Here is a 23,818-nt window from a genome sequence, read left to right on the forward strand (position 1 = left end):
TTTCATATCTAACATGTACAATAATTAAACCATGTTGCGATTTTCGTTTCCGAAACATTTCATGCCTTCTATTCTGTTTCGACTGACTACATACACTTTCTCTTACACCCATCATATCCCGCATTATTCTGATGACAAAAGTAATTAATAACAAACTTCCTGGCTGCAATTTTAAATCCTCTATTTAACACATATACTCGCGTGACTAATTGTAGCACACCTTTTCACTGTATCACTTTTCTCAGTACCACAGTACATTATTAAATGCGTATGTGTGGAATGTTTATGAACTGGAGTTTACAGAGAATTAACATCAGGATTATAAATGGTCACGTTTGGGAATAAGTATGCCAGTTAACAAAATGTTACAATACCAAGTACAGTGTAAGACTTGTCCAAAGAAATAAATAGACAAACAAGCAGAATATTCAACACCAGATATAAAAACACACAAACTCCAAGATTATGACATAGAGCCCAAAATATCTATGGCTCTACAGACCTTGGCCACTTTTTCAGTCTCTTAATCTATACGCAGTCAGTAGGACTCCATGAATTGGTGATCAGCCTGTCACAAGGCCGCTATTAGCACACAGAACAACATAAGCACAGAATAAACGCACAGACATCTATGCCTTGAGTGGGACTCGAACCCATAATACCAGTGTTCGAGCAGGCAATGACAAGTCATGCCTTAGACTGTATAGCCACTGTGAATGGCAGGGCCTAAAATATACTCAACATACATTAGGCAATGAATGTGTCTACGGTACCCTTGAAGGGACTGAATTACCTGGAAATTTCTAACAGTTCAGCATTGAACACTATTACTGGCATGATTTTAGCATAAAATATATGTAGAATTTCTTGCATGACCTCCAAGGTAGTTCATCAATATAAGGCTGTACAGTATATATGCATTTACCTGGAAGCACTGAGGAAACCTACAGAAGATACTATAAGAACAGCCAAAGTCCCAAACTAGATACTAACCAAGCACCTCCCAAATATAAGCCAAGAGCATTATTGCAGTTATACACTGAAATATTCCAGTGATTACATGCTAAACTTCACTAGTTCTACCCACTTTTTAACATTGATACTATAACTACATTAAAGTTAAGATGGTGGGACAAATAAGTTTATGATATTTTTATTACAATCCCCAATATTAAAAATGTAGGGTATTTCTACTGTCATCCCACTACTCTTTAGTATAGCCTCCACAAAACTGAAGACACTTATCACATCATGGGACAAGTTTTTATATTCCTTGTTGGTAACATGTCCTTGTCACACTGTCCAGTTCCGATTGAGTGACCGTGGTCAAATGACTCATACACAACACACACTAAGCAATAGTGAATCAACATACAGCATTACCAGCAGTAAGCAACAAACACCTCCAACAGGCCACAATATGTGTTGGTTGCAAGATTACACTTTGCAAACCTTCTGTCCACCCTTCATATATTGTTTATCTCATAATCATATAGTAGCAATTTGTTATGGATCAAATGATTATGAATTGAATGAATTCTGTATGACCTTGAGAAACATCGCAAAATTTTATACAAACTAACAATCACATGAATATTGCTGTGTTGAATGTGCCTTTTAGATACGACTTGCCGAATGCAAATTCGGTGAATAATAGCATATAAATTTTAAATAGGAAATTTAAGAAATTAACAAAAGCCTTTCCTCACGCTAATATTATTGAAATCGATAATAATAGAAAGCTATTTACAAACCACGGGCTACATAGAAGTAAATTAGGGAAATGGCTGGCTATTTATTTGTTAGCATCTTTTGTTCAGCCACTCTTTGAACAGAAAGATCTCTTACAAATGACAAAACAATTCCATCCAGTGTGACTGTTGAAGCTTTTACTACTTCACTTCTTAGCGCCCTAACATGTTTTGGCCCCTACAGACCATCATCGGAGGGAACATCAATACTTTTAGAAACTACTATTACATTGGGTGTTTTGATTTTTAAATTACATAAATATACAATATTTAAACCTATTTAACATACACGGACAAATAAAAATGGAAATATATAGAAAACCCATAACAGACATAACAATAAATAATAAATCATGCCACCCCAGGAAACAAAAATTAGTGGCATATAGAAATTGGATACACAGACTTCTCACACTACCCCTCGAAGAAAATGCTAAAAATAAAGAGCTAAATACTATTATTAATATAACGCTAAATAATGGCTATAGAAAGGAAGACATCATAAAACTATGTAACAAACTTAAACAAAAGGAAAGTAAATTGGATAATAAAGATGAAAAAGAACAAAAAATGGGTCGCTTATACAGGAAACTACATACGAAAAATCCAAAAATTATTCAAAAACATTAATATAAAGATAGCCTTCAAAACAACTCACACAATAGGTAAACTAATAAATGAAAAACGAGAAATAAATCCCTATGAACAAAGTGGGATCTATAAAATGACATGCCAGAGCTGCCAAAAAGTATACATCGGACAAACTGGTAGAAATCTAACAACAAGGTATAAAGAACACATAAGAAACATAAGACTAAATAAAGATGAATCAGCATTCGCCCAACATATACTAAATAAACAACACCAGTATGGACCAATGACAATAATCATGGAAATGAGTGAGAAAGCCATAAAAGGAGGCATCACGAATATAAAAGAAAATTTCCATATATATCATTTTAATAAGCTCAATAAATTAATAGAAGAACAAAAACACACAAAAGAAAGTAATAACTAACGTAACATGTTTGACCTCGTAATACAACATCAGAACACACCCACATTAACATCACAAACTCAGGAAGTATAAATTGCATGACACAGTACATATTAGAACAGTAAAAACAACACAGCACACTACGAACAAACATAGGACTACAATAAGGTAGGACGAAAAACAACAAACTCCTTAATATATATATATAATAGGATTTTTAAAATAATACAATACCCATAATATATTTGCAGAACTACCTTCCCAAGAAAGACAGGCGGCACAAGTTCGGCCCCGTCAAGAAAAACGAAAGGACAAGGGACACGAACCTATTCGGTTAAAGAATTTTTACTTAAATAACAAAAAGTTTTTAAAATAAAGAAAAAACTTTAATGCATTAAGGATAGTTGCAGTAGTTGTAAGAAATTTGGATTTTGTATAAAGTGTATATTACAAATATTGTATATTTATGTAATTTAAAAATCAAAACACCCAATGTAATAGTAGTTTCTAAAAGTATTGATGTTCCCTTCGATGATGGTCTATAGGGACTGAAGCATGTTAGGGAGCTAAAACGTGAAGTAGTAAAAGCTTCAACAGTCACACTGGACAGAATTGTTTTGTCATTTGTAATATTGTTAGTGTGATGGACCAGAATGAAACAAATCAGAGAAAGATTTGAGGCTTTCACGGCGGTGACTATGAAGAAAGCAGTCTTCTGGGATTTGGCAGTTGCTTTTACCGTTCTCACGGTCTTGTCGCTTGCAGATTTCTTATACTTTTTCTTCTACCCTGAAGATGGAGGCGATACGTTCCTCCGAAAAGTCGGTTAACACCACTTATACACGGTGCCAAATCCCAGAAGACTGCTTTCTTCAAATCAGAGAAAGATCTCTCGCTGATTACTTTTGATTGGCATAATGAATGGCAAGATAAAGGTAATTCTGAGTATGAAGGTAAAGTAGTAAAAGTGGCCATTAGGAATTCTAGTCAGAGCAAAAAATACCTGTTACTAGATGTAGTGATTTTCTATGGGAAACTTAAATGCCAATCAATTACCTGATAGGCATGCCATCATAATGAATAAATATAATCAATCTCATAATATGATTGGTAAGATGGACTATTATTCTTTTAACAAAACTAGGCAGGACTACCATAAAAAAACAAATTAATAATCATTCATCAAAATATATGGGGAATTAAGAATAAAGTTGAAGACTTTTTAATTTCTTTAAATGATACTGCACCCCAAATCATTTGTTTATTCAAACATCACTTGAGACTAGATGAAATAGATAATATAGTTTTAATCAATATATGATGGGTAATTCCTTCTGCAGACAAATTAATAGTTACGGAGGAGTATGTGTTCTTATTCATAAAAACCTTCAATTTGATGCTATTAATTTGACCAATTTAATAAAGAGACGGACTTTGAAACTTGTGCTTTAACATTTCAATTTATGTTAAAAATTTTATCATTATTTGTATATATAAATCTCCTACAGGTAATTATTCTCATTTTTTAAATCAGCTGGAATTACTATTAAATAAAGTGTATAATTCATCAAATGAGATAATTTTATGTGGTGACTTCAATGTAAATTATTTAAATGATAATACTAGGAAAGATTGTTTAAACTCACTTTTAGCTTCCTTAGTAATTAATTTCCCTACAAGAAATTCTAATAATTCTTGTACTTTAACAGATAATATCTATATTAATAGCTACTTACATGGATTCTCTGTGCATCCTCTTATTAACGGTCTGTCAGACTATGATGCTCAGGTCATTGTTTTGAATAATATTACTGTTCTAGGCCATAACAGATATTTTATTACAAAAGAGTTATTAATAATTATACTATAGGTCAATTTTTATTTTTGTTAAGTTATGAAAATTGGGAAGAGGTTTTTTTCTGAAACAAATGTGAATGTAGCCTTCAATAAATTTTTGAACATATTTCTTAAGATGTTTAATTCATGTTTTCCCTTGAAAAATTTTCAACATCCACATGCGCGAAAATCATGGCTAACTTCTGGTATTAAAATTTCATGCGCAAATTAAAGAATACTATATTTAGTTTCCAGATATAGCAACGATCCTAATGTCAAAGAATATTTTAAAAAATACTGCAGAATTTTGACCAGGGTTATTACGGCAGCCAAAAAATTACATTATAACACACTTATAGTAAAATCTAACAAGACTAAAACTATGTGGAAATTGTGAAAACTATTACTAATAATAGAGGACCTACTGATAATATAACCACAATGAAAATAAATGATAAAAATTACTTTATAATAAATCCTCGGTGTATCCCTCTGTTAATAACAAAGAATTTTATTTTATTTACATCAGAATTTTATCACTCAATTCCAAAGATGAATTTTAGCAATACGAATGCTTGTGAAATTCAAAAAATAATATTGTCAATGAAACCCAAAAATTCTCATGGCTATGATGAAATATCATTAAGAATTACAAAATCTAGTGCTCCGTATATCTTGTCTCCTTTATCATATTTATGTAACAAGATCCTACTAACAGATATTTTCCCGGAGAGACTGAAGTTTTCTGAAGTTAAACCGCTCTACAAGCAAGGTGATAAAGCTGAAATCTCTAATTACAGACCTATCTCACTTCTTCCAACTTTTACTAAAATCATTGAATAAATTATTTATAAGAGATTGTACTCCTATTTAAATATGAACAATAACTTGGTTAAGGAACAATTCTGATTTAGAAAAGAATCATCCACTGAAATGGCAACGTATAATCTTCTAAATAATATACTGACTTTCCTAGACAAAAAAAATTATGTGGGTGGTTATTTTGCACTTGTGTCAACCACAATGTACTCTGCAAAAAATGAACTTTTATGGAATCTCGGGTACAGCACTCAAATTAATGCCATCATACCTTGAAAATAGATATCAAAGAACAATTATGAAAGATATTAAACTTAATAAAGTATTTTCAAAATGGGAGCAGGTCAAACATGGAGTTCCACAGGGCTCTATATTGGGACCACTATTATATCTTATTTACATAAATGATTTCCAATTTTCCTTAAAGAAATTAGCTCAACCTATATTATTTGCGGATGACACAAGTATTATTATATCTAATTCGAGTCCTGAAGAATTTAGAAGAAACATTATTTCAGTTATTTATGAAACGATGATGTGGTTTAAAAGTAACTCTAAATTATGATAAAACACATTTCTTACAATTCTTTTAAAAAAAGCATAGAGAAATAGAAATTCAAATTACATCAAACAACTCCTTAATTACTAACACTAAATTTTTGGGAATAAATATTGATAGCACCCTGTCTTGGAAGAATCATATTACTGTGTTATCATCAAGATTAAATAAGGCCTGTTTTGCAATAAGGGCAATAAAGCCCTTTATGTCATTAGATTCAATAAAGATGATTTGCTACTCTTATGTGCATTTGATACTGAAGTATGGCATTATCTTTTGGGGTAATGTCCCCCTTAGTATGAGTATCTTTAAAATTCAGAAAATAATTATAAGAGTTATGTCTGGATCAGGCAAATTGCATTCATGTCGGGATTTGTTAAAAAATTACAAATACTGCCATTCCAGTCTCAATATATTTTTTCCTTGCTTTTTTTTTTTGTTATTAAGAATAACAATTACTTTACATCTAACACGGATATTAATGATATTAATACCCGCTATAATTATAATTTATACTTTCTTTTTCCTTGGCACTACAGCCCCCGTGGACCTAGGCCTACCTCCATGAACTATAATTTATACTTACCCTCTACAAATGTATCAATAGTACAAAAAGGAGTGCTGTTCTCTGGAAGCAAGATTTATAATCACTTACCTTTGAATATTAAATTGTTATCTAAAGACATTAAGCAATTCAAATCTTTATTGAGAAGCCATCTCACAGAACATGCATTTTATAGCACTGATGAATTTTACAAAACAACTTCCCAATGAATATCTGTACATTATTTAGTTAATAGTTGTAATTTACTTTTATTACCATATTTTTATTAATTCTATGTAAAATTGTTTCAGATGGCTACTGTAAAATTTTAGATTTACTGTTATACTTATTGTTTTATATTTATGCTAACGTGTCTTCTGAAATGAGGCAGGAACCGCAGATCGGGCTGACAGAAGTAAATGGGGAAGTGACATGAGGGCCTAGTCTGCTTCAAAAATGTTGACCAGGAGTGTATAGAAATCATACTGGCAAGAGGCCTAACTTCATACCTCGATCAGCACAACACAGTTCCCACGCAGAAGTACATAGCATTAAGATTTGTACAATACAGCTTACTAATAGGGGCTATGGAAGTACAAACATCTATATTGTACCAGACAGTCAAGCAGCAATCAAGGCACTTGACAATTACCAAATCAACTGTAGGTTAGTCTGGGACTGCCATCAGCCCTAAATGAAATTGGCTGAACATACCAGGGTGCAACTGATATGAATGCCTGGATATAAGGAATTGAAGGAAATTAAATCATTGAGAAACGGACAAAAAACTATCTGAACATCCTATTCAAGTCCTGGACTGGTCTGCAGCATTATCGAAAAAGCTGACAAGCAGGGCATCATGAGCTGGATGAACAAAAACAAATACTAGCAGTTCATACCTGGATTACAGGTTCCCTTCGGGAACCACCTGCTAAAAAGCTGGGAAATATTGGAATTAACTGAGACACGTTAACAGCACTATAAATAAGACTCACTTGAAGGGATGCCTATTCAATCCAGGATTGGTAAACAGTTCCACCTGCAAACGGTCCTGATAAAGAAGAAACAGCCTTACATGTTTTTGGTGACTGTACTTATTTACTTCCTTACATACTTATGGAGCTGAGCCCTTCTTGAGAAGCCAAATCTGCAGCTACTCAAGAATTTCCCAGCATTTTATGGAACCCGAAGGTTTATTACCTTGTTCACAAGAGCCATCCACTGGTCCCTATCCTGAGACAGATCAATCCAATCCATACCATCCCATCCTATCTCTCTAAGATCCATTTTAATATTGCCCACCCACCTATGCCTTGGTCTTCCCAGTGGTCTCCTTCCTTCTGGCTTTCCTACCAATATCCTATATGCATTCCTCATCTCCCCCATTTGTGTGACATGTCCTTCCCACCTCATACTACTTGATGTCATCATTCTAATTATACTTGGAGAAGAGTACAAGTTATGAAGCTCCTCATTATGCAGTTTTCTCCAACCTCCTGTCACTTCAGTCCTCTTCAGTCCAAATATTCTCCTCAACACCCCGTTCTCAAATACCCTCAGACTATGTTCCTCCCTTAATGTCACAGACCAAGTTTTGCACCCATACAGAACTAAAGGCAAAATTATAGTTTTGTATATTGTAATTCTAATTATCGCTATTTATTTCTCTTAGATCCTGTAACCATTGCAGTTTGGCTTGTTTTCTTTGGTCTAGTAATTCTGAGCATCCTTCATCGAGCCATGGCTTATGTTTCTTCAGTTCATAATAACCTAGACTGTCCTTGGCAGAAATGTTGATATTCTCTCTAATAGATTCCAAAGCTTTATTAACATCCACCTCAGTGTCCAAGTTTTACAAAGCCGTGAATCTATTTGAGATTTAAACACAATTCTGCTCTTTACCCTTCCCATCAGATGTCCAAGTAAATTTATGGATGTTATGATGTGGGAACATTGTACTTTTGACAGTAAGCTTTTTTGATGTGGCAAAGTTTACTACTCTAACATCATTATCATTCCTAATTTCATGCAAACTCTCATTCCCAATTGTAGGTTTGAAAATATCTGTTCTAGTTATTCATAGAACCTGTCCTTTATGTCGTCAATTTTGTCGTCTGTTGGGGCGTGAAAATTCATAATGATGATATCACACCAGCGACATTTTAGTATTATATATATATATATATATGATATCCTATCACTAACAAACTCTACCCTCTTAACTGCTGATACAATTCTCTTATGTACAAAAAACCTGTACCTAATTCATGATTTTAATTCCCCTTTCCATAGAAATATGTATATTCGCCTGCTGGTGCGATGCCACCTCGGTCCTATCTGACCTCCTGTACTCCCACTAAATCTAACTTATATTTTAAGATTTTTCCCGCCACTGCCCTATACAAACTTTTGACGCTCCATGTACCGAAACTCATGCCCGTTTTCTTTAGCTTAGGTCGTTTATCCAGAGGATCCATCCAGGTCCAAGGCATTGTGTTCATTTTCGTAACAAAGTTAATTTTTTATAGTGAGGAGTTGTTAGCCCCACGCCCAACCCCAGATGGAGGACCAACCCTTGTTGGTTGTCTGAGACTACTTATTCAATATATTCGCAGCTTCCCTTCATCCGCAACCTGAGGATGCGCCATCCACCTAACATGGTCTTTGTGACTGTGACGGTCAAAATTAATATTTTCACATATGAACTCACAAGCATAAAAACTGTGTTTCATTCAAAATGCAGAACTGCTAGAGGGCTAAATCTCAGAAAAAATATTCACAATATATCAAAGACAGTCATGGTGATAAGGTTGCTTAATGCACATTCCTTTACCCTTCTCTAATACAGATTACCTTAACAATTCAGCACAGTGTGATAAGTCCTAGAACTGAAAACAGAGATAAACGTCAATATTAGCATAACACACCACAAACATGATATAAACTTCATCCACTGTCACTTGCTTTAAAGAACTTGAACATATCCCTGCTAAAATATTATAAACTATTCTGCATCAATGTTGATCTTAAAAAATTTACCTCTATAAATAGTTTACAAAGTTCAAAAGTGTAATAACCTTGCTTCTGAATGATGACTGGCAATAAAACTTACAGTGAAATGCTATTCTGAAAGAAAGAGAGGAAGTTTTTTAAGTGTGTCCAAGATGGCTATCAACTCTGAAATTAAGTGTAGTTTATTATAATTGTAGTACTAAAGCTGACAGTCCTCCGACACAGAGTAGAAGTATTGGTAGTGGTGGGGAGAGCTCCAGCATGCCGACAAGTGTGGTGGGGAATGCAGTACATGCGTTCTCAAAAGGAAATAACTTCTTACCTCGTTGTGTAGCATAGTGATGGTGGTTATTCTCATTGATGTTCACACATCCGATGTTAAGTGAAGTGCCAAATGGCAGACTGTTATGCACTATACACTATTATACACTTTTCACTGTTATATACATGAAGAGTTTATTTACATATTACACGGGTCTATTCTAAAGGGGCAACACTGGCAATGTCCGCATAGATATCATCTCCACATGCCTGTCCTTCCTCGTCACCACCAGATGAATTGGAGCTATCATCAGAACTGTCACCACTATCATCGCCAACATGGAAGACGAACTGCCGTTCTGCGTCCAAAAGGCCTTCCCATGCCATTAATTGTTTCTCAATGTTCCTTACATGTTGGCACCTACGTTGCCATTCTTCTGCAGTTATGGAAGCCAATTCTGGTCTGCCAGTATAATGATGTCATCCATCTTAAATGTGGTATTGTTTTGAGCAACCCAATTTTTTACAGTGGCCCATATTAACTCAATTAGGTTTAGTTCTGGGCGATACGGAGGGAGTCATAAAATACAGTGATTGTGTTCTGCAAAGATTCCATCTATTTTATATGAAAGATATTTCGGTTTGAGTGGTAGGATCATATTATATATGTCTGGATTCCGCAATGATGAAAAATCAGCGTTATTGAAGGTAATAGGTGGAAGGTGATATTTTAGCCAGGATATCATAAAATTTCTTCTTGAATTTGAGTTAGGGGCTCTGTAGTCTAGGGGTAACGTTCCCACCTCATGACTCAAGGTACGCGGGTTCAAACCCGGTAGAGGTCGTGGAATTTTAAAGGGCGGAAAAATTCAGGGAACAAGTCCTGCAGGTGGGACTTTAAGCCATGGGTCCCATGTTGTAGATTTACGGCACGTAAAAGATCCTCATGTCTCTAGGAGACCTCTGAGCAAAATTGGGCAACAATTTCCCACCCAAGTAGTTTCCAACGCCTCTGGTAAAGGGGGAAAATATCAGGTACCAACGGCTGACCTCGTTGGCTGAATGGGGCTGATAGCACGCACCAGTACCGGTAGGGTATGGGGACAGTAGAAATTAAAGGGGGACGCACAATGGACCAATAACTGGTCTCAGTGCATGGGGAAACCCACCCCCTCTAATAATAATAATAATAATAATGACAGAATTTGGGGGAAGGTTAGGAATAAGTCGCTCCTTTAACCATTTTTCATAATTGGTGTAGTTCATGTCACTGTGGTAGTCTCATGTTTTTTGGTTGGATCTGAAGCAGACACAGGCATTAGGGATGAAACCTTGTTTTCCCCTTGCATGGATAACAATGAGCCATTGGCCTTTGGACACAGGGGAAAATAATCCCTGGATGGATCCATCGCCCCATTCATATGGGGTGGTGTGCAATGAATGAATATAGGTTTCATCCATGTAAATGATTGGGTGGCCCTCTTCCCTATATTCTTTAATTTGCCACAAATACTGAAGATGTTTGGCTCTGATATTATATTGTTCCACCAGTATCTGCCGATTATTTTTTGTTTTCTTCCAGCAGAACCCGTTTCAAAATAATTTTCTTTAATGTGGAGATGCATCCCTGAAAATCTAACGTTTTCTTCAACTTTTCGTGAATTATTTCAGGGTAGGTCTCCGTTTTTTGACTGTGTAGACGTCATTAATTGTTCTTCGCACCACAGACTCGTTAATGTCGTCCAAAGTGGCTAGTGGAGATTTCCTATGTCTTTCTTTATGGGGTGTCAAACTTTGTGCATAAAGTGATACTTCATTAATATTTTTTATATAGCACTACTTGAAATTTGCATAAAATGCAACCACACTGTATATGATGCCATATACTTTGGCAAATCAACAGCAATGTTTGAAAGAAACCAGCTACCTCCAGCACTGACACTACATGGGATCACAACCGTGAGGAAGACCCTGATCTTAATACTTACCATGTCGTGAACCTCGAGCCCCCACACCTTCACAAAGATTTACTTGGAACCTAAGACTGCTGTCTTCTGATGTGTGATGCCACATAGTTCAGTAGATTACCAACGTATCACAGGAACACAGAACAGCCTCTTCTATGCTGATGATCAAGGCATTACAGTCTTTTGAATCTGTGGTAATGATCTACCAGACTACATAGCGTCACATGCCAGCAGACAATACTCTTCATAGTCACTATTGTGAGTACCTCAAATCTACTTACATTATAACTGTTACTGAGGCTGTCCTAATTTATGGTTCTGCAGATTTTCTGCTGTCAGTCAAGTCTGACGACAAGTGGTGTCTTTAGGCCTAACACAATACAAATAAAGGTAAATACTGTAAAAGTTTATTGCACAGATAAGTTCAACATTCATACTGACTGTTCAACATTCCACTCAACACAGCTGAGAGTTCGGACTGATACAATTCCAACCTGGCCATAATTTAAACACATTTTTAAACCTGAGAAATGTTAAACTGTAGTTAAATGCAGTACTGATAGAGGAAACCTATAGAAAGACTCTGTCTGGTATCTAGTGCAGTTGTTATTGCAGATTTTCATGAATGTATATGACTTTATTCTAGAAAAATGTCGGTGTGACACTATATTTACATAGATAAAACAAAAAAAAAATATTGGAATTACACAACTTTTGCAAAGGAATGCAAGCAACTCTTTACGACTTAAAGACAGATTCTCATCACCTAAACCCTTCAGTGAAACGAACATGAATAAACATTTCTTAATCCAAGAAATGTGTTTGCAAATTAACCATTACATCATTGGGCACATGTTCAAAGACTAAATACAATGAAATCCATATTTAATGAATGTTTGAAGGAATGGCTTTTCTCATATTAAATAAAGGTTTTCGGAAAATGGAGGTTAGGCATAATTACATCACAAAATTGTTCATCTTATCACACTTAATTTTTAAAATTATAATATAATATTTTTAAGTATTTGATTAAAATGTTCCTACACAAATATAGTTATTTAATAACATCAAATTTAACTGTAATAATTTCTGGTAGATAAAATGTGATGGTTTGAGCATAACTGCACTAAATCTAGGTAAAAATCTTGGAAGGCTGAAAATTTTGCACATTAAATGCAACTTATTTACAAAAAAAAAAAATTAACTAGATGGGGTATCTATTACATTTGTTTAGACTGAGACCAGAAAAAATACTCACTAGATATGGGATTTCACTGTACTGAGTGCTCTTAGACACTCAGCTGAGCTCATTATACATGAAAGGAAGAGACTGAATCTAGCCATTATCAGTGCTTCATTATTATAAAGATTTGGTCTCACATCATCACATGTATGTCCTAGTTAAGAAGCATGAATTCCACTGCAAGAGCATGCCATATCATTGGGAATTTCATTAAATGAGTCAGTAAATATACCTTGGTTTCTACTGTCATGTAAACCCAAACTCTAGGACAGAAACCAAACACATACCTTGGCTGAACATGGAACAAAATAAATAACACAGTCACATTCAGTTTTACCAATATTCTGGAGGAACAACAGGCTCAAGATGGAAGCTGCGTGTTATCTCTGTAACATTGGTACAAACCCGCATCACAATACAAATCTTCACCTGACAACCTGATGTCATATCAGAATACTGACAGCTTTTCTACAAATTTATAATCACTTTAATATGGTTATCACTGATAAGTTGTAATGGACATCACTGTGATTGAACAAGTAATTTACAATTATGGTGATATAATGTATGACAAATGTACATCATGGTTCACTGCTGGTGCATCAAGTACACAGCCATGTGATCACGTGCAACTGACCGTGTACATTAGCGGTGCCACGAACAGGTTTCACCTGAATTGCCGTCACAGAAACCGAAACAGTAAGCATGAAGACAGTGTATAATATAAAGTTAAAGTTACATTTCCATGCTCTCTGAGACAAATGACTGTTTTTACACATCACTAGAACACGGCCACTCAGATACATGCATGCATAAGATACAATGGTTCATCACATCACGTGCTTCTTCAGTCTGTAAATTTTTACACTGAAATGTTGGGTTTTTGGACTTTATCCATCGTCCTGGTTTTTAAGATAACAAAATAAAAACACGACGTTTCGGAAACTGGATCTGTTTCCGTCCTCAGGTGAAGGAAAACACCTATTCAGTTGGACCTATTCACTGGACCTCCAGTGATTGAGGCTAGCTCTTTCTAACAGACCCAACTCAATAGGTATTTTCCTTCACCTGAGGACGGAAACAGATCCAGTTTCCGAAACGTCGTGTTTTTATTTTGTTATCTTAAAAGCCAGGACGATGGATAAAGTCCAAAAACCCAACATATCAGTGTGTTATACACCATCGTCAGAATCCTATAGTAACTACTTGTAAATTTTTAATCTAGATTCAAGAACTCAGAATCAAAGATGACAGGCAGCATAAACGTAACTTAAAATCAGAAGACTCATGAAGGAGAAAATTCAACTTTCTTTTAAGAAAGTGATAACTCTTTGATGGTAAGCAATGATAGAGATAATATTCAATGAAAAACTATGAAAACTGTGCCATCCTGCACAAAGAAACATGGCCCAGACATACATAACAAGTTGAAAGAAGTGTACAATCCCAGCAGTGACTTGTAAGTAGACAAATCAATTGTCAAGGTTAATGTCTTACAGGATACAGCACAACATAATTTGGTAGACAGATACTGCTATGAGAGCCTTGGCTGTCCAAAAGCAATCATCAGTTTAAACAGAAACTTCTAGTTTGAAACAGTGGATGTCAGGAAAGCCAATCACATGGGGATAGTGTTTTGGGAAGAGTCTACAGCAAAACTGTATATCATTTAAAATGAATTGAAGGTGTTCAATATTTTATGATTCTGTGATTGTTAGTTATTGATGTTAATTTTGTTCATGGGTTGTTACACATTGTCGTTGTGGGCATGAATAATGTTTCAAAGGCACATGCTGCCTCCATCTTCAGTCTTCAAGTGTGTACATTGCTCTGTGTTCATGTGTGCATGAATATGCAAGTGTGTGTATCATTTTGTTATTTTTATGACAAACAGTGGAAGGGGTGAGTGAGAGGGAATTGGTGCCTAGTCTAGACCAGGAGGAACAGTAGACTGGGATTATGGGCCAATGAAATGCAACCCCTCCAACTGTTCACCAAACACCCTGCAGTGATCTCTCTGTCACTCTCTACATGTCACTCAACCCACAGCAAAACGTTACACAACGTTTTGCCTGGCCAAAAGTAATTTATTTTAACTTGACAAAAAGTGATGTAGTCATATCAGACAAAAAATGTGCAAATTACTGCACTAGTTGTAAATTCTGACAATCTGTGGACTTACTTCAAAATTCTTAATATAAGCGCAGTGAACACGTTCATTATGTTACAGTTCAGACAAGAACGATTCATATGTTCAGAGACTTAAATTCATTAATTAGAGATCCTCCCACATGGACACTAGACTGGAAAGTCACTGACTCACAACTGAGCTTCAGTTTTGTCTTAGATAAGTTCCAGAAACAAAGGAATTTCATGCAGCGGGAGTAATTTTGAAAAAATGAAAACATGTTATGTGTTTGTTCCCCCCCCCAAAAAAAAGAAAACTGAATAGTTAATGCTATATAAGCAGAAACCCTGTTTGCCTTCAATGCATAATATGTTACCCCTGCAATGAGAATATATAATCACCGAGATGACAAACCTCTGAAAACTAAATGGAGTACAGACTGTTAATGCCTTGAAGTACCAGAAATTCATTACTTTCATGACCTGTAATTTTGCTGATGTAACTTCTATTTTATATGTTATAAAAAAACCTTTCTAAAATATGTAACAAGTAATAAATATGATATCAATTTAACATTTATTAAAACTTTTGATTTACCAAAAATCATGATACGTATGCCATGGATTGCATATATATAAAATAAAAAATATATATCAGTAAACCTAGTTCTTCCCTGAAACTTACTTATAGATTTTGTTAAGTAATATCAGCTGATCACTGTTCAGATACTGGCATCATGGGGTTTGAATCCTACATGGTTTATGGATACAAGTTTACATTTTTTCTGCGCCTATGATATCCTGTGTAGGTATACACACTCCCTTTGCAAGGAGTCCTATCAACTGTCTAGAAACAAGATTCCAAAATCTGGAAAACAGGAGGGCTTGGACTTCATTAGTCAGTCATGTCATAGAAGAAGAGAAGTCATCTTCTAGTGGATGCTCAGGCTGGACCTGGGTACTTAAAGGACAATGATGATGATTTGGTTTCATTAAATCTAAATATTTTACTGACTCCCTGAAATGACGGTCCAAGTTTTTGGCATCAGTGAAGCACATGAGCCTCCTATTTAGAGATAAGGGATGCTAATGCAGTCAATTCAACATGACTTAGAGCAATCAGTTTTATAAGCAAATTTATGACCATTTGCTCGAGCCCAAACGTTCTAGCTGGCTCTCACTCCCAGTTTCTTGAGCACACCAACTCCTTTTTCCTGATAGTCTTCACTCGATATCCAGAATGTGTCTTGGTCCTTTGTCACATCAGCCAACACAGCACCACCGATGAACACCATGTCCTTACGCCGTGGCGGGTCTTCGATTCGAATTTTAAATTTCTGTCAACACAGAAACAAAAATTTTCTAATGATGTTAGATCAACCCAACCACGTGCTTTGTAATGTCTTTACTGCTCGGTTGTGTCTCATAACATTAAGCCTAAATCTGAGATTAAAGTTTAAAAAAATTGTAATGTTGTCGGGTATCAAAATGGTATATGGCATAACATCCCAGAAGGTAGTGACCTACTGGGATGTTATGCCATTTAGTCTGGCAGATCATTATCAATCTTTCAAGCAATCTACTGCCTCCATCTTCAGGACAGCAGGCTCCTATAAAACACTGGTAAAGCTCTGCTATATTATACAGCATCATATCCCAGAACGTAATCTTTATTGTCACTGCCATAGGAATCTCAAATCCCACAAAAAATAGTGTATGATTTCTAGTTTAAAAAATAAATTGCTTATTCAGAAATAATTGTGATACATGATCTGACAATAAAGTTCAAGAACTCATTGCGGTAAAGGTGCTATTTATCTCATTGCTCAATATCACTGTGGTCACCTTCAAAGTACTCCTGTTGGGAAGCTATGCACAGATGCCAGTGCCTAGGCCACCCTTCAAAACAATTTTGGAACTGTTTTTGTAGAATGGCCTTCAGAGCTGCCATCATATTACTCCTGATGTTATCAAAATACCTTCCTTTCAATATTTCCTTTATCTTCAAGAACATAAAAAAGTCACCGGAAGCTAGATCCAGTGAATAGGGAGACTGTTCCAGCACAGTTATTTGTTTATTAGCTAAGAACCCCCTCACAGACAGTGGCGTGTGAGCAGGTCCTTTGGGACCATTTCTGCACACACCTTCATAATGTCAAGATCTTCATTTAAGATTTTCCTGTTTCTCTCTTGATGTTTGTTTGCTCTGCTATGCTCCTGACAGTCAGCCAACGATTTCCATGCACAATTTGACAAGTTTCTGCAATGTTTTCTTCAGTGCTGTTCATTGCTGGATGTCCTGATCTCTTTTCTTTTCATCAGTGACACTTTCTCTTCCCTCAGAAAAACGTGTCACTCACTTGCAAACTGCTCTTTTCTTCATAGCAGTATCCCTGTAAACTTTCGCTAACATCTCTCTGATTTCGCTTCCACTCTTGCCAAGTTTAACATGAAGCTCCAACATTCTCACAATGGCACACCAGAACACACTCAGGCAATAATAGATGCCACTCAGAGAGAAACTGCCATAGATCAACAATAACACAGTTGCGAAATGCTGATATGCCAACGTCGTCAAACCCTGGTGAGGTTTCTGTCCATTGCTGCCACAGCAGGCATGCAGTGGAGAGTTTAGAAACTTTATTGTCAGACCACGTATCCTAAAATTACTTTCCTGAATATTTTACAACAGCAACTTATACATACCGGTATGCAGCAGAGTCCTTAAGAAGTCGCTAAGCTAGTCAAGAAATGACCTACCTTTTAATGGAACCTGTATATTCATTACCGCATTCACAAGAGGTCCACCGTTGGGCCATAGCAAAATTAAATGAATCCATTTGATTTGTTTCATTCTGGTCTGTCACGCTGACAATTACAAAGACAAAACAACTCCATCCAAAAAAGTATCGATGTCCCTCTGATGACGGTCTATAGGGACCGAAACATGTAAGGGTGCTAAGTTTACAAGTAGTAAAAACTTCAATAGTCACTCTGGACGGAGTTGTTTTGGCTTTGTAGATGAATCCAGTTCACAACCACACCCACTAATATCTTTGGATTCATTTTATTCTCCTCCCATCTGTGCCCTTCTCTCCTGAGCATTCTATATGTCCTACTCATCTCATCCTCCTCTATTTAATCCCCCCTAATATTTTGAAAGATGTACAAGTTATTAAGCTCCTCATTATGCAGTTTTCTCAAGCCTCCAGTTAATATTTTTCTCTGCAGTCCACATGTTCCCTTCAGCTTCCTTATTCAGAACACCATCAGTCCACATTCTTCCCATAATGTGAGAAACCAAATTTCTAAACTGAACAGTAATGAACATTCCTCATATTTCATCTGCTCTTAATTTCTTCATGACTATAACTTTGACATTATTGACATTTCCAAATAAAGCCAGGATATCACAGTGAACATAATATGACAGCTGAAGAATCAGCTATCCCTCTAACAGGCCATGTAGGCCCATAGGGTTGTGAGATGTCAAGACTCCCACATTTCTTCTAGACAATCAGCTCACAGATGGTGGTGTGGTTGTCTTCCTTGTACGCTGGCTATCCTTTACCCCACAAAGATTCCTGGTACTCATTTCTGTTGGAAGCTGAGTCAAGCCAAGGGTCATAGTGCAGCTAGAGGGATTAGGTAAATTGAAAAATCCAATGACCTCACTGGGAATCTTACCTGCTACTTTCCAGATTTACATCTTCTCCACACCATGTTCAAAGCCCACCCTATCCAACAGGTACTCGGGGCTCCTTCCCTGGGCATAGCGCAGTTTAAAGCTGACCATTTATCTCTGTCTAGTGCTAAAGTTTAGAATGTGTGGATCTATACCCCTGCTCCCCATTCATCTTCATGGCATGGTACTGAAGTATACACAGGGTCAATTTTACATTTCTGACTTTGATCTTTTTACCTTCATATCATTCCCTGACATTTGAGCTCTTCACAATTTCAAAGGATTTATTAGCAAACTTCATGTTGCCAGTCTGTATTGCATCCAGGTTAGCAGACATAAAACTACACAGATGAGTAGTTTTCCTATCATTACACGTACACCAGTGTCCATATTTGTGTCTAATACAGATCCTGTATGATTCTGTTACAGTATTTACATTTTGTAAACATTCATCTAGTGCTAGAAGTTAAGAAAGACTGGAGCTATCCCTCCACAAGAAGGCCAAGCCTCAGTGTGGGCACTAGCACCTATCTTCTGCCTTTTATTTATATTTCAACCTAATAATCAACATCGCCATAGACCAGAAGTTGATTATAACATACAGGCATAGCAAGGTTGTCCTTGTGATTAGTTAATTAAGCACCGTGCCATGTAGATGTATGGGGGAGTGGAGGTACAGCACCACAATTCTTGACCTCACCATTAGATGGAGGTCAGTGGTCAGTTTCATGCCCCTGCTGCTTTACCCCCCCCCCCCCCCAATTCCAAAAGAAAGTGCCTCAGGTACCCGTTAAATAGTAGACTAGGTGGGAGCCAGAGTCAGTCTGAATGCTATGGAGAAGAGGAAAATATTTGCCCCTAATGGGAATCAAATCGCAGCCACCCAGCCCTAGCCCACCACTATGCTGACTGAGCTATCCCGGCTCCTTGACTTTTACAGACAAAAAGCTATCCCTGTAAGAGGCTGTGGAGAGCCACAGGGTTGTGAGAGGTCAAGGATCCCAAAGTTTCTAAACAGTCGGCTCACAGATGGCAGTGAGGCTGTAAGCCTCACACATGACTTTTACAGATATATTAGACATATTAAATATATTAAATATTACTGCAGACTGTACCGATAGTTTGTCTATGTCATTCTTCAACACTCGTTCAAGGTACAGCTGCTTGATTTCACGCTCCAATCTGCTGGGCAATCCAGGGTACATGGTTGAACCCCCAGACAATACAATATGTTTGTAAAGTTCAGTTCGCATATCAATGTCTGCTGCTTGAATTGTGTTGAACACCAATTCCGCAATGCCTACAATCAAAATATGGGAAGATATGCAATGAGAAGAGATAAAGCGAGAACCTACCAGGAACAATTCAGGAAATATATACTGAGTAACAACAGTGACTCATTCTCTTACTTTTCTTTAACTATCCTGAAAACCATATGATTTATGAAAGAACTGTCTTTGATATAAAATGTGTGTCTCATTTTTCTCTACAATGTTCAGTTCATATATATTTCATTCAAATAAATATTCAGTCAGTTACAAGGAAGTCTGATATGTGTGCAACTTTAGTTAAAACCCCCCAATATCACATTTCATGAAAATTCATTCAGCAATTATGAGCTGTTTTGTCATTGCATATATCATCACAACATTTGCTGTTCCAATGTACACTCAAAAGTGCAGGGCAGCAAATTACAATAACAAAGAAGAGTCTGGCAAAACCCTTAGTCTTCAGCCCTACTCCTGCCACTTGCTGACAACAAAAGGCCACATTCCTGTGAAGACCACCGGAGCTGATATATTCAGACCTGTTTCTTTCTTTAATAATATATCCATGTGATGTATTATGTAACACTTAGTGCCATATAGATCTAAAGACAGAAGTCTGGCCTTCCCACTGTTTGGTATACTTTTGTGGAATCTGCCATTATTTGAAGAGACAACCGCTTATTAAACTTCTATACAAATATTTATTGTTGTTATACACAATATACAGAAGAACTTCAGTTGCAGGTTGTGGATTGCAGGTAGACTGTTTGAAGAAGATCTCCCTCTCCCTCTGGTTGGTTTTTCTTCCTATATTAGTCCGCCTTGGGTAGTCTTGCTCTGACCTTATAGTGAACACCTCTTCCTTCTGTTTGGTTACCGCGTTCCTGCTGAACTACTTCCCTGAAGTGTGATCTTCAGTTATTACGTAGCAGTGATAACTGTGTTGTGGGTTTTACCTAGTGATGGGTTGTTTATTCAAGAAATGTGTCTGAGGAAACGTGTTTACCAGGCTGTTGCCTAGCACTGGATGGTTTCTATACTGTGACCGGCTAGTGCTTGACTCAATATGGGCAGTTGCCACACTTTGTTCAGTTGGTTTCAGGGGAAATTTGATGTTCATGGATCAACCTTGATAAGCAGAGGGAAACATGATGTGCTCAAGCAAAAATGTCCAAGCTGCTGAAAGCAGTGACAAACGATTTAAAATCATAATCAGAAGAAAATTTGTTAATGGCTGATGGACTAGACTCTGAAAGACAGAAATGAAGCCATAACACCAACATCATCAGTGGCCAAGACAAAATGAATTAATGAGTAAAGACAACCGATGACGATTTTCTCACATAAGTTACTTTATGGACTAATAATTAACAGGATAAATCTAAAGGAACTTGGCAAAAAAAAAAAAAAAAANAAAAAAAAAAGAAACGTACACCAATTGCACTTCATTCACCACAAATCCCATATTAAGCCATTCACAATGGAATCTTGGCCTTATAAGTGTGAAAGCAGTGCCAAGGCCATTATCATCACTTCCCCAATGTAGAACAAACACTTAAAGCACACATCAGTGCTGGGAATACTCCCTGCAACTCTTTGAGGTGCTTCATAGCTGCCAGCACTTTCCAACCCCTGAACCAAAGTAAGCAGTTACCCTAATTCATTTTAAAAATAATTTTTACTTGTTTTTTAGAATCTTAGTTGCAGGTCTTACAACAGAAATACGTTTCTTTTCTGGCTCCCTTGACCTTCCAATTGTTGTACACAGTGCAGTCTTTGTGTTTCTTTTATTAATAGTGGTAGAGGAAGTGAGACACTGTATTTAGTCTCTCTTCACTCTCAGCTGATCCGAGAAGTGACCGCTTTCTTGGGTTGTGCACATCGCCTACTAGATTTTCATTAAGAGCTTGTTGATACTTGACATGTGACATCTGTTACACTCCCATGTGTGCCTTACAGCTGCTGTACGAAATGTATGAATTTACAATGCATACTTCCAGGCACCAGAAAGAGAGTTTTCTCCACCACTTCAGAGATTTACAAATGAAAGCATATGCTGTGCAGTAATGATCACTGCGACCTATACCACCCATAAAGTAAAGGTATCCCTATAACAGGCTGTGGAGGCCCATAGGGTTCAGAGATGTTGAGGTTCCCACATCATCTAGACCAGGGGTCGGCAAACTACGGCCTGTGGGCCAACTCCGGCCCGCCGCCGCTTTTTCTGCGGCCCGCGCGCTAAGAATAGATTTTACATTTCCAAACTCTTAAAAATGTCAAAGTGGGATGATATTTCATGAAACAAGATAATTATTATAATATGAATTTAATATTTCTGCGTCTATGAAGCTTTATTTATAGGAAGAAACCTACGTTTTTTCGAACATATTGTCTATGGATGATTACGCACTCCAACGGCCGACCTTGAGTTGAGGAGTTGCGAGAATTGCCGTGTGTGGCGTTCCTACAGCTTCCCATTTGCACGTTCCTTCATGGCTCCAGCTGTGATGACATACAGTGTTACGAATGCCACGTGTATCGCTGTTCTGTGTCTTTTTAATACCAATGGATATCCATCATGTCGCTGTCGAAAACACAAAAGAAGAGAAAAGTGGACTTGGAATGTCGTGCTTTTAAGGCAGAGTGGAGTGAGAATTATTTTGTTACTGAATTAGATGGCAAAGCATTGTGTTTATTGTGCAGCGATACTATAGCTGTACTAAAAGAGTACAATATACGTCGGCATTACCAGACAAAGCATTCGGCACAGTATTCCCAACTCACAGGGAAGGAACGATCACAAAAATTAGAAACTTTGAAACAGAGTATTTCATTACAACACAGTTTCTTCACGAAAATGAAAATAAGGCTGCAAGTAAAGTAAGTCTACTAGTAGCTCATTTGTTAGCCAAGGAAGGAAAACCCTTTACTGATGGTGAGTTAATTAAATCATGAAGAAAGCAGTCTTCTGGGCTTTGGCGCCGTGTATATGTGGTGTTAACCGACGTTTCGGAGGAACGTATCGCCCCCATCTTCAGGGTTGAAGAAAAAGTATAGGTAAATCTGCAAGCGACAACACCGTGAGACACGGTAACGCANATGAGTCGAGAGACATTACAGATACTGCTCAATTGCTGCTGTTTATTCGAGGAGTCAATGCTGACTTTGAAGTGACTGAAGAATTAGCTTCTATGAGTAGTCTGCGTGGAACAACTACAGGTGAAGACCTTTTCAAGGAAGTTGAGGAAATGTTAACGAAGTACAATCTAAAGTGGAATCAGCTAAAATGTGTGAAAACTGATGGTGGTAAAAATATGTCTGGAACAGGTAAAGGCTTAGTTGGAATCATTTACACAGCTTGTACAAATGCAAGGTGTACAAGGCCTATGGTTATTCATTGTATCATTCACCAGCATGTACTTTGTGGCAAATATCTTAATCTGTCGTGTGTTTTAGAACCAGTTGTGTCAACGGTGAACTTCATTCGTTCTAGTAGGCTGAACCATCGTCAGTTCCGTGATTTTCTGTCAGAAGCGGAAGCCGAATATCCTGCCTTACCCTACCACACAGCAGTTCGATGGCTCAGCAGTGGTAAGGTTTTATTAAGATTTTTTGAACTCAGAGCAGAGATTGAAATTTTTCTCATTGAGAAAAAACGCCCTCAACCACTATTATCGAACACTAAATGGCTTTGGAAATTAGCTTTTGCTGCTGATATCATTGGATTTCTTAATGGATTCAACTTGAAG

The 23,818-nt window shown here is 36.8% G+C and overlaps 1 protein-coding gene across 4 annotated transcripts in view; it reads right to left on the reverse strand.

The window, feature by feature from the left end:
- Positions 1 to 14,174: 14,174 nt before the first annotated feature.
- The window catches only part of LOC111862901 (actin-related protein 2-B), a 46,674-nt gene continuing 37,030 nt past the window's right edge, over positions 14,175 to 23,818 (reverse strand). For all 4 annotated transcript variants that reach the window (XM_023848715.2, XM_023848716.2, XM_023848714.2 and 1 more), the window contains 2 exons: positions 19,917 to 20,101; positions 14,175 to 16,453 (listed from right to left, as the gene is read on the reverse strand). In XM_023848715.2, coding sequence (XP_023704483.1) covers positions 16,283 to 16,453; positions 19,917 to 20,101 — 356 coding nt within the window. In that variant the 3' untranslated portion in view covers positions 14,175 to 16,282. The remainder of the gene's footprint in view (positions 16,454 to 19,916; positions 20,102 to 23,818) is intronic.

Source organism: Cryptotermes secundus, unplaced genomic scaffold (genome assembly GCF_002891405.2).
Source record: "Cryptotermes secundus unplaced genomic scaffold, Csec_1.0 scaffold582, whole genome shotgun sequence".
Taxonomy (NCBI): Eukaryota; Metazoa; Arthropoda; class Insecta; order Blattodea; family Kalotermitidae; genus Cryptotermes; species Cryptotermes secundus.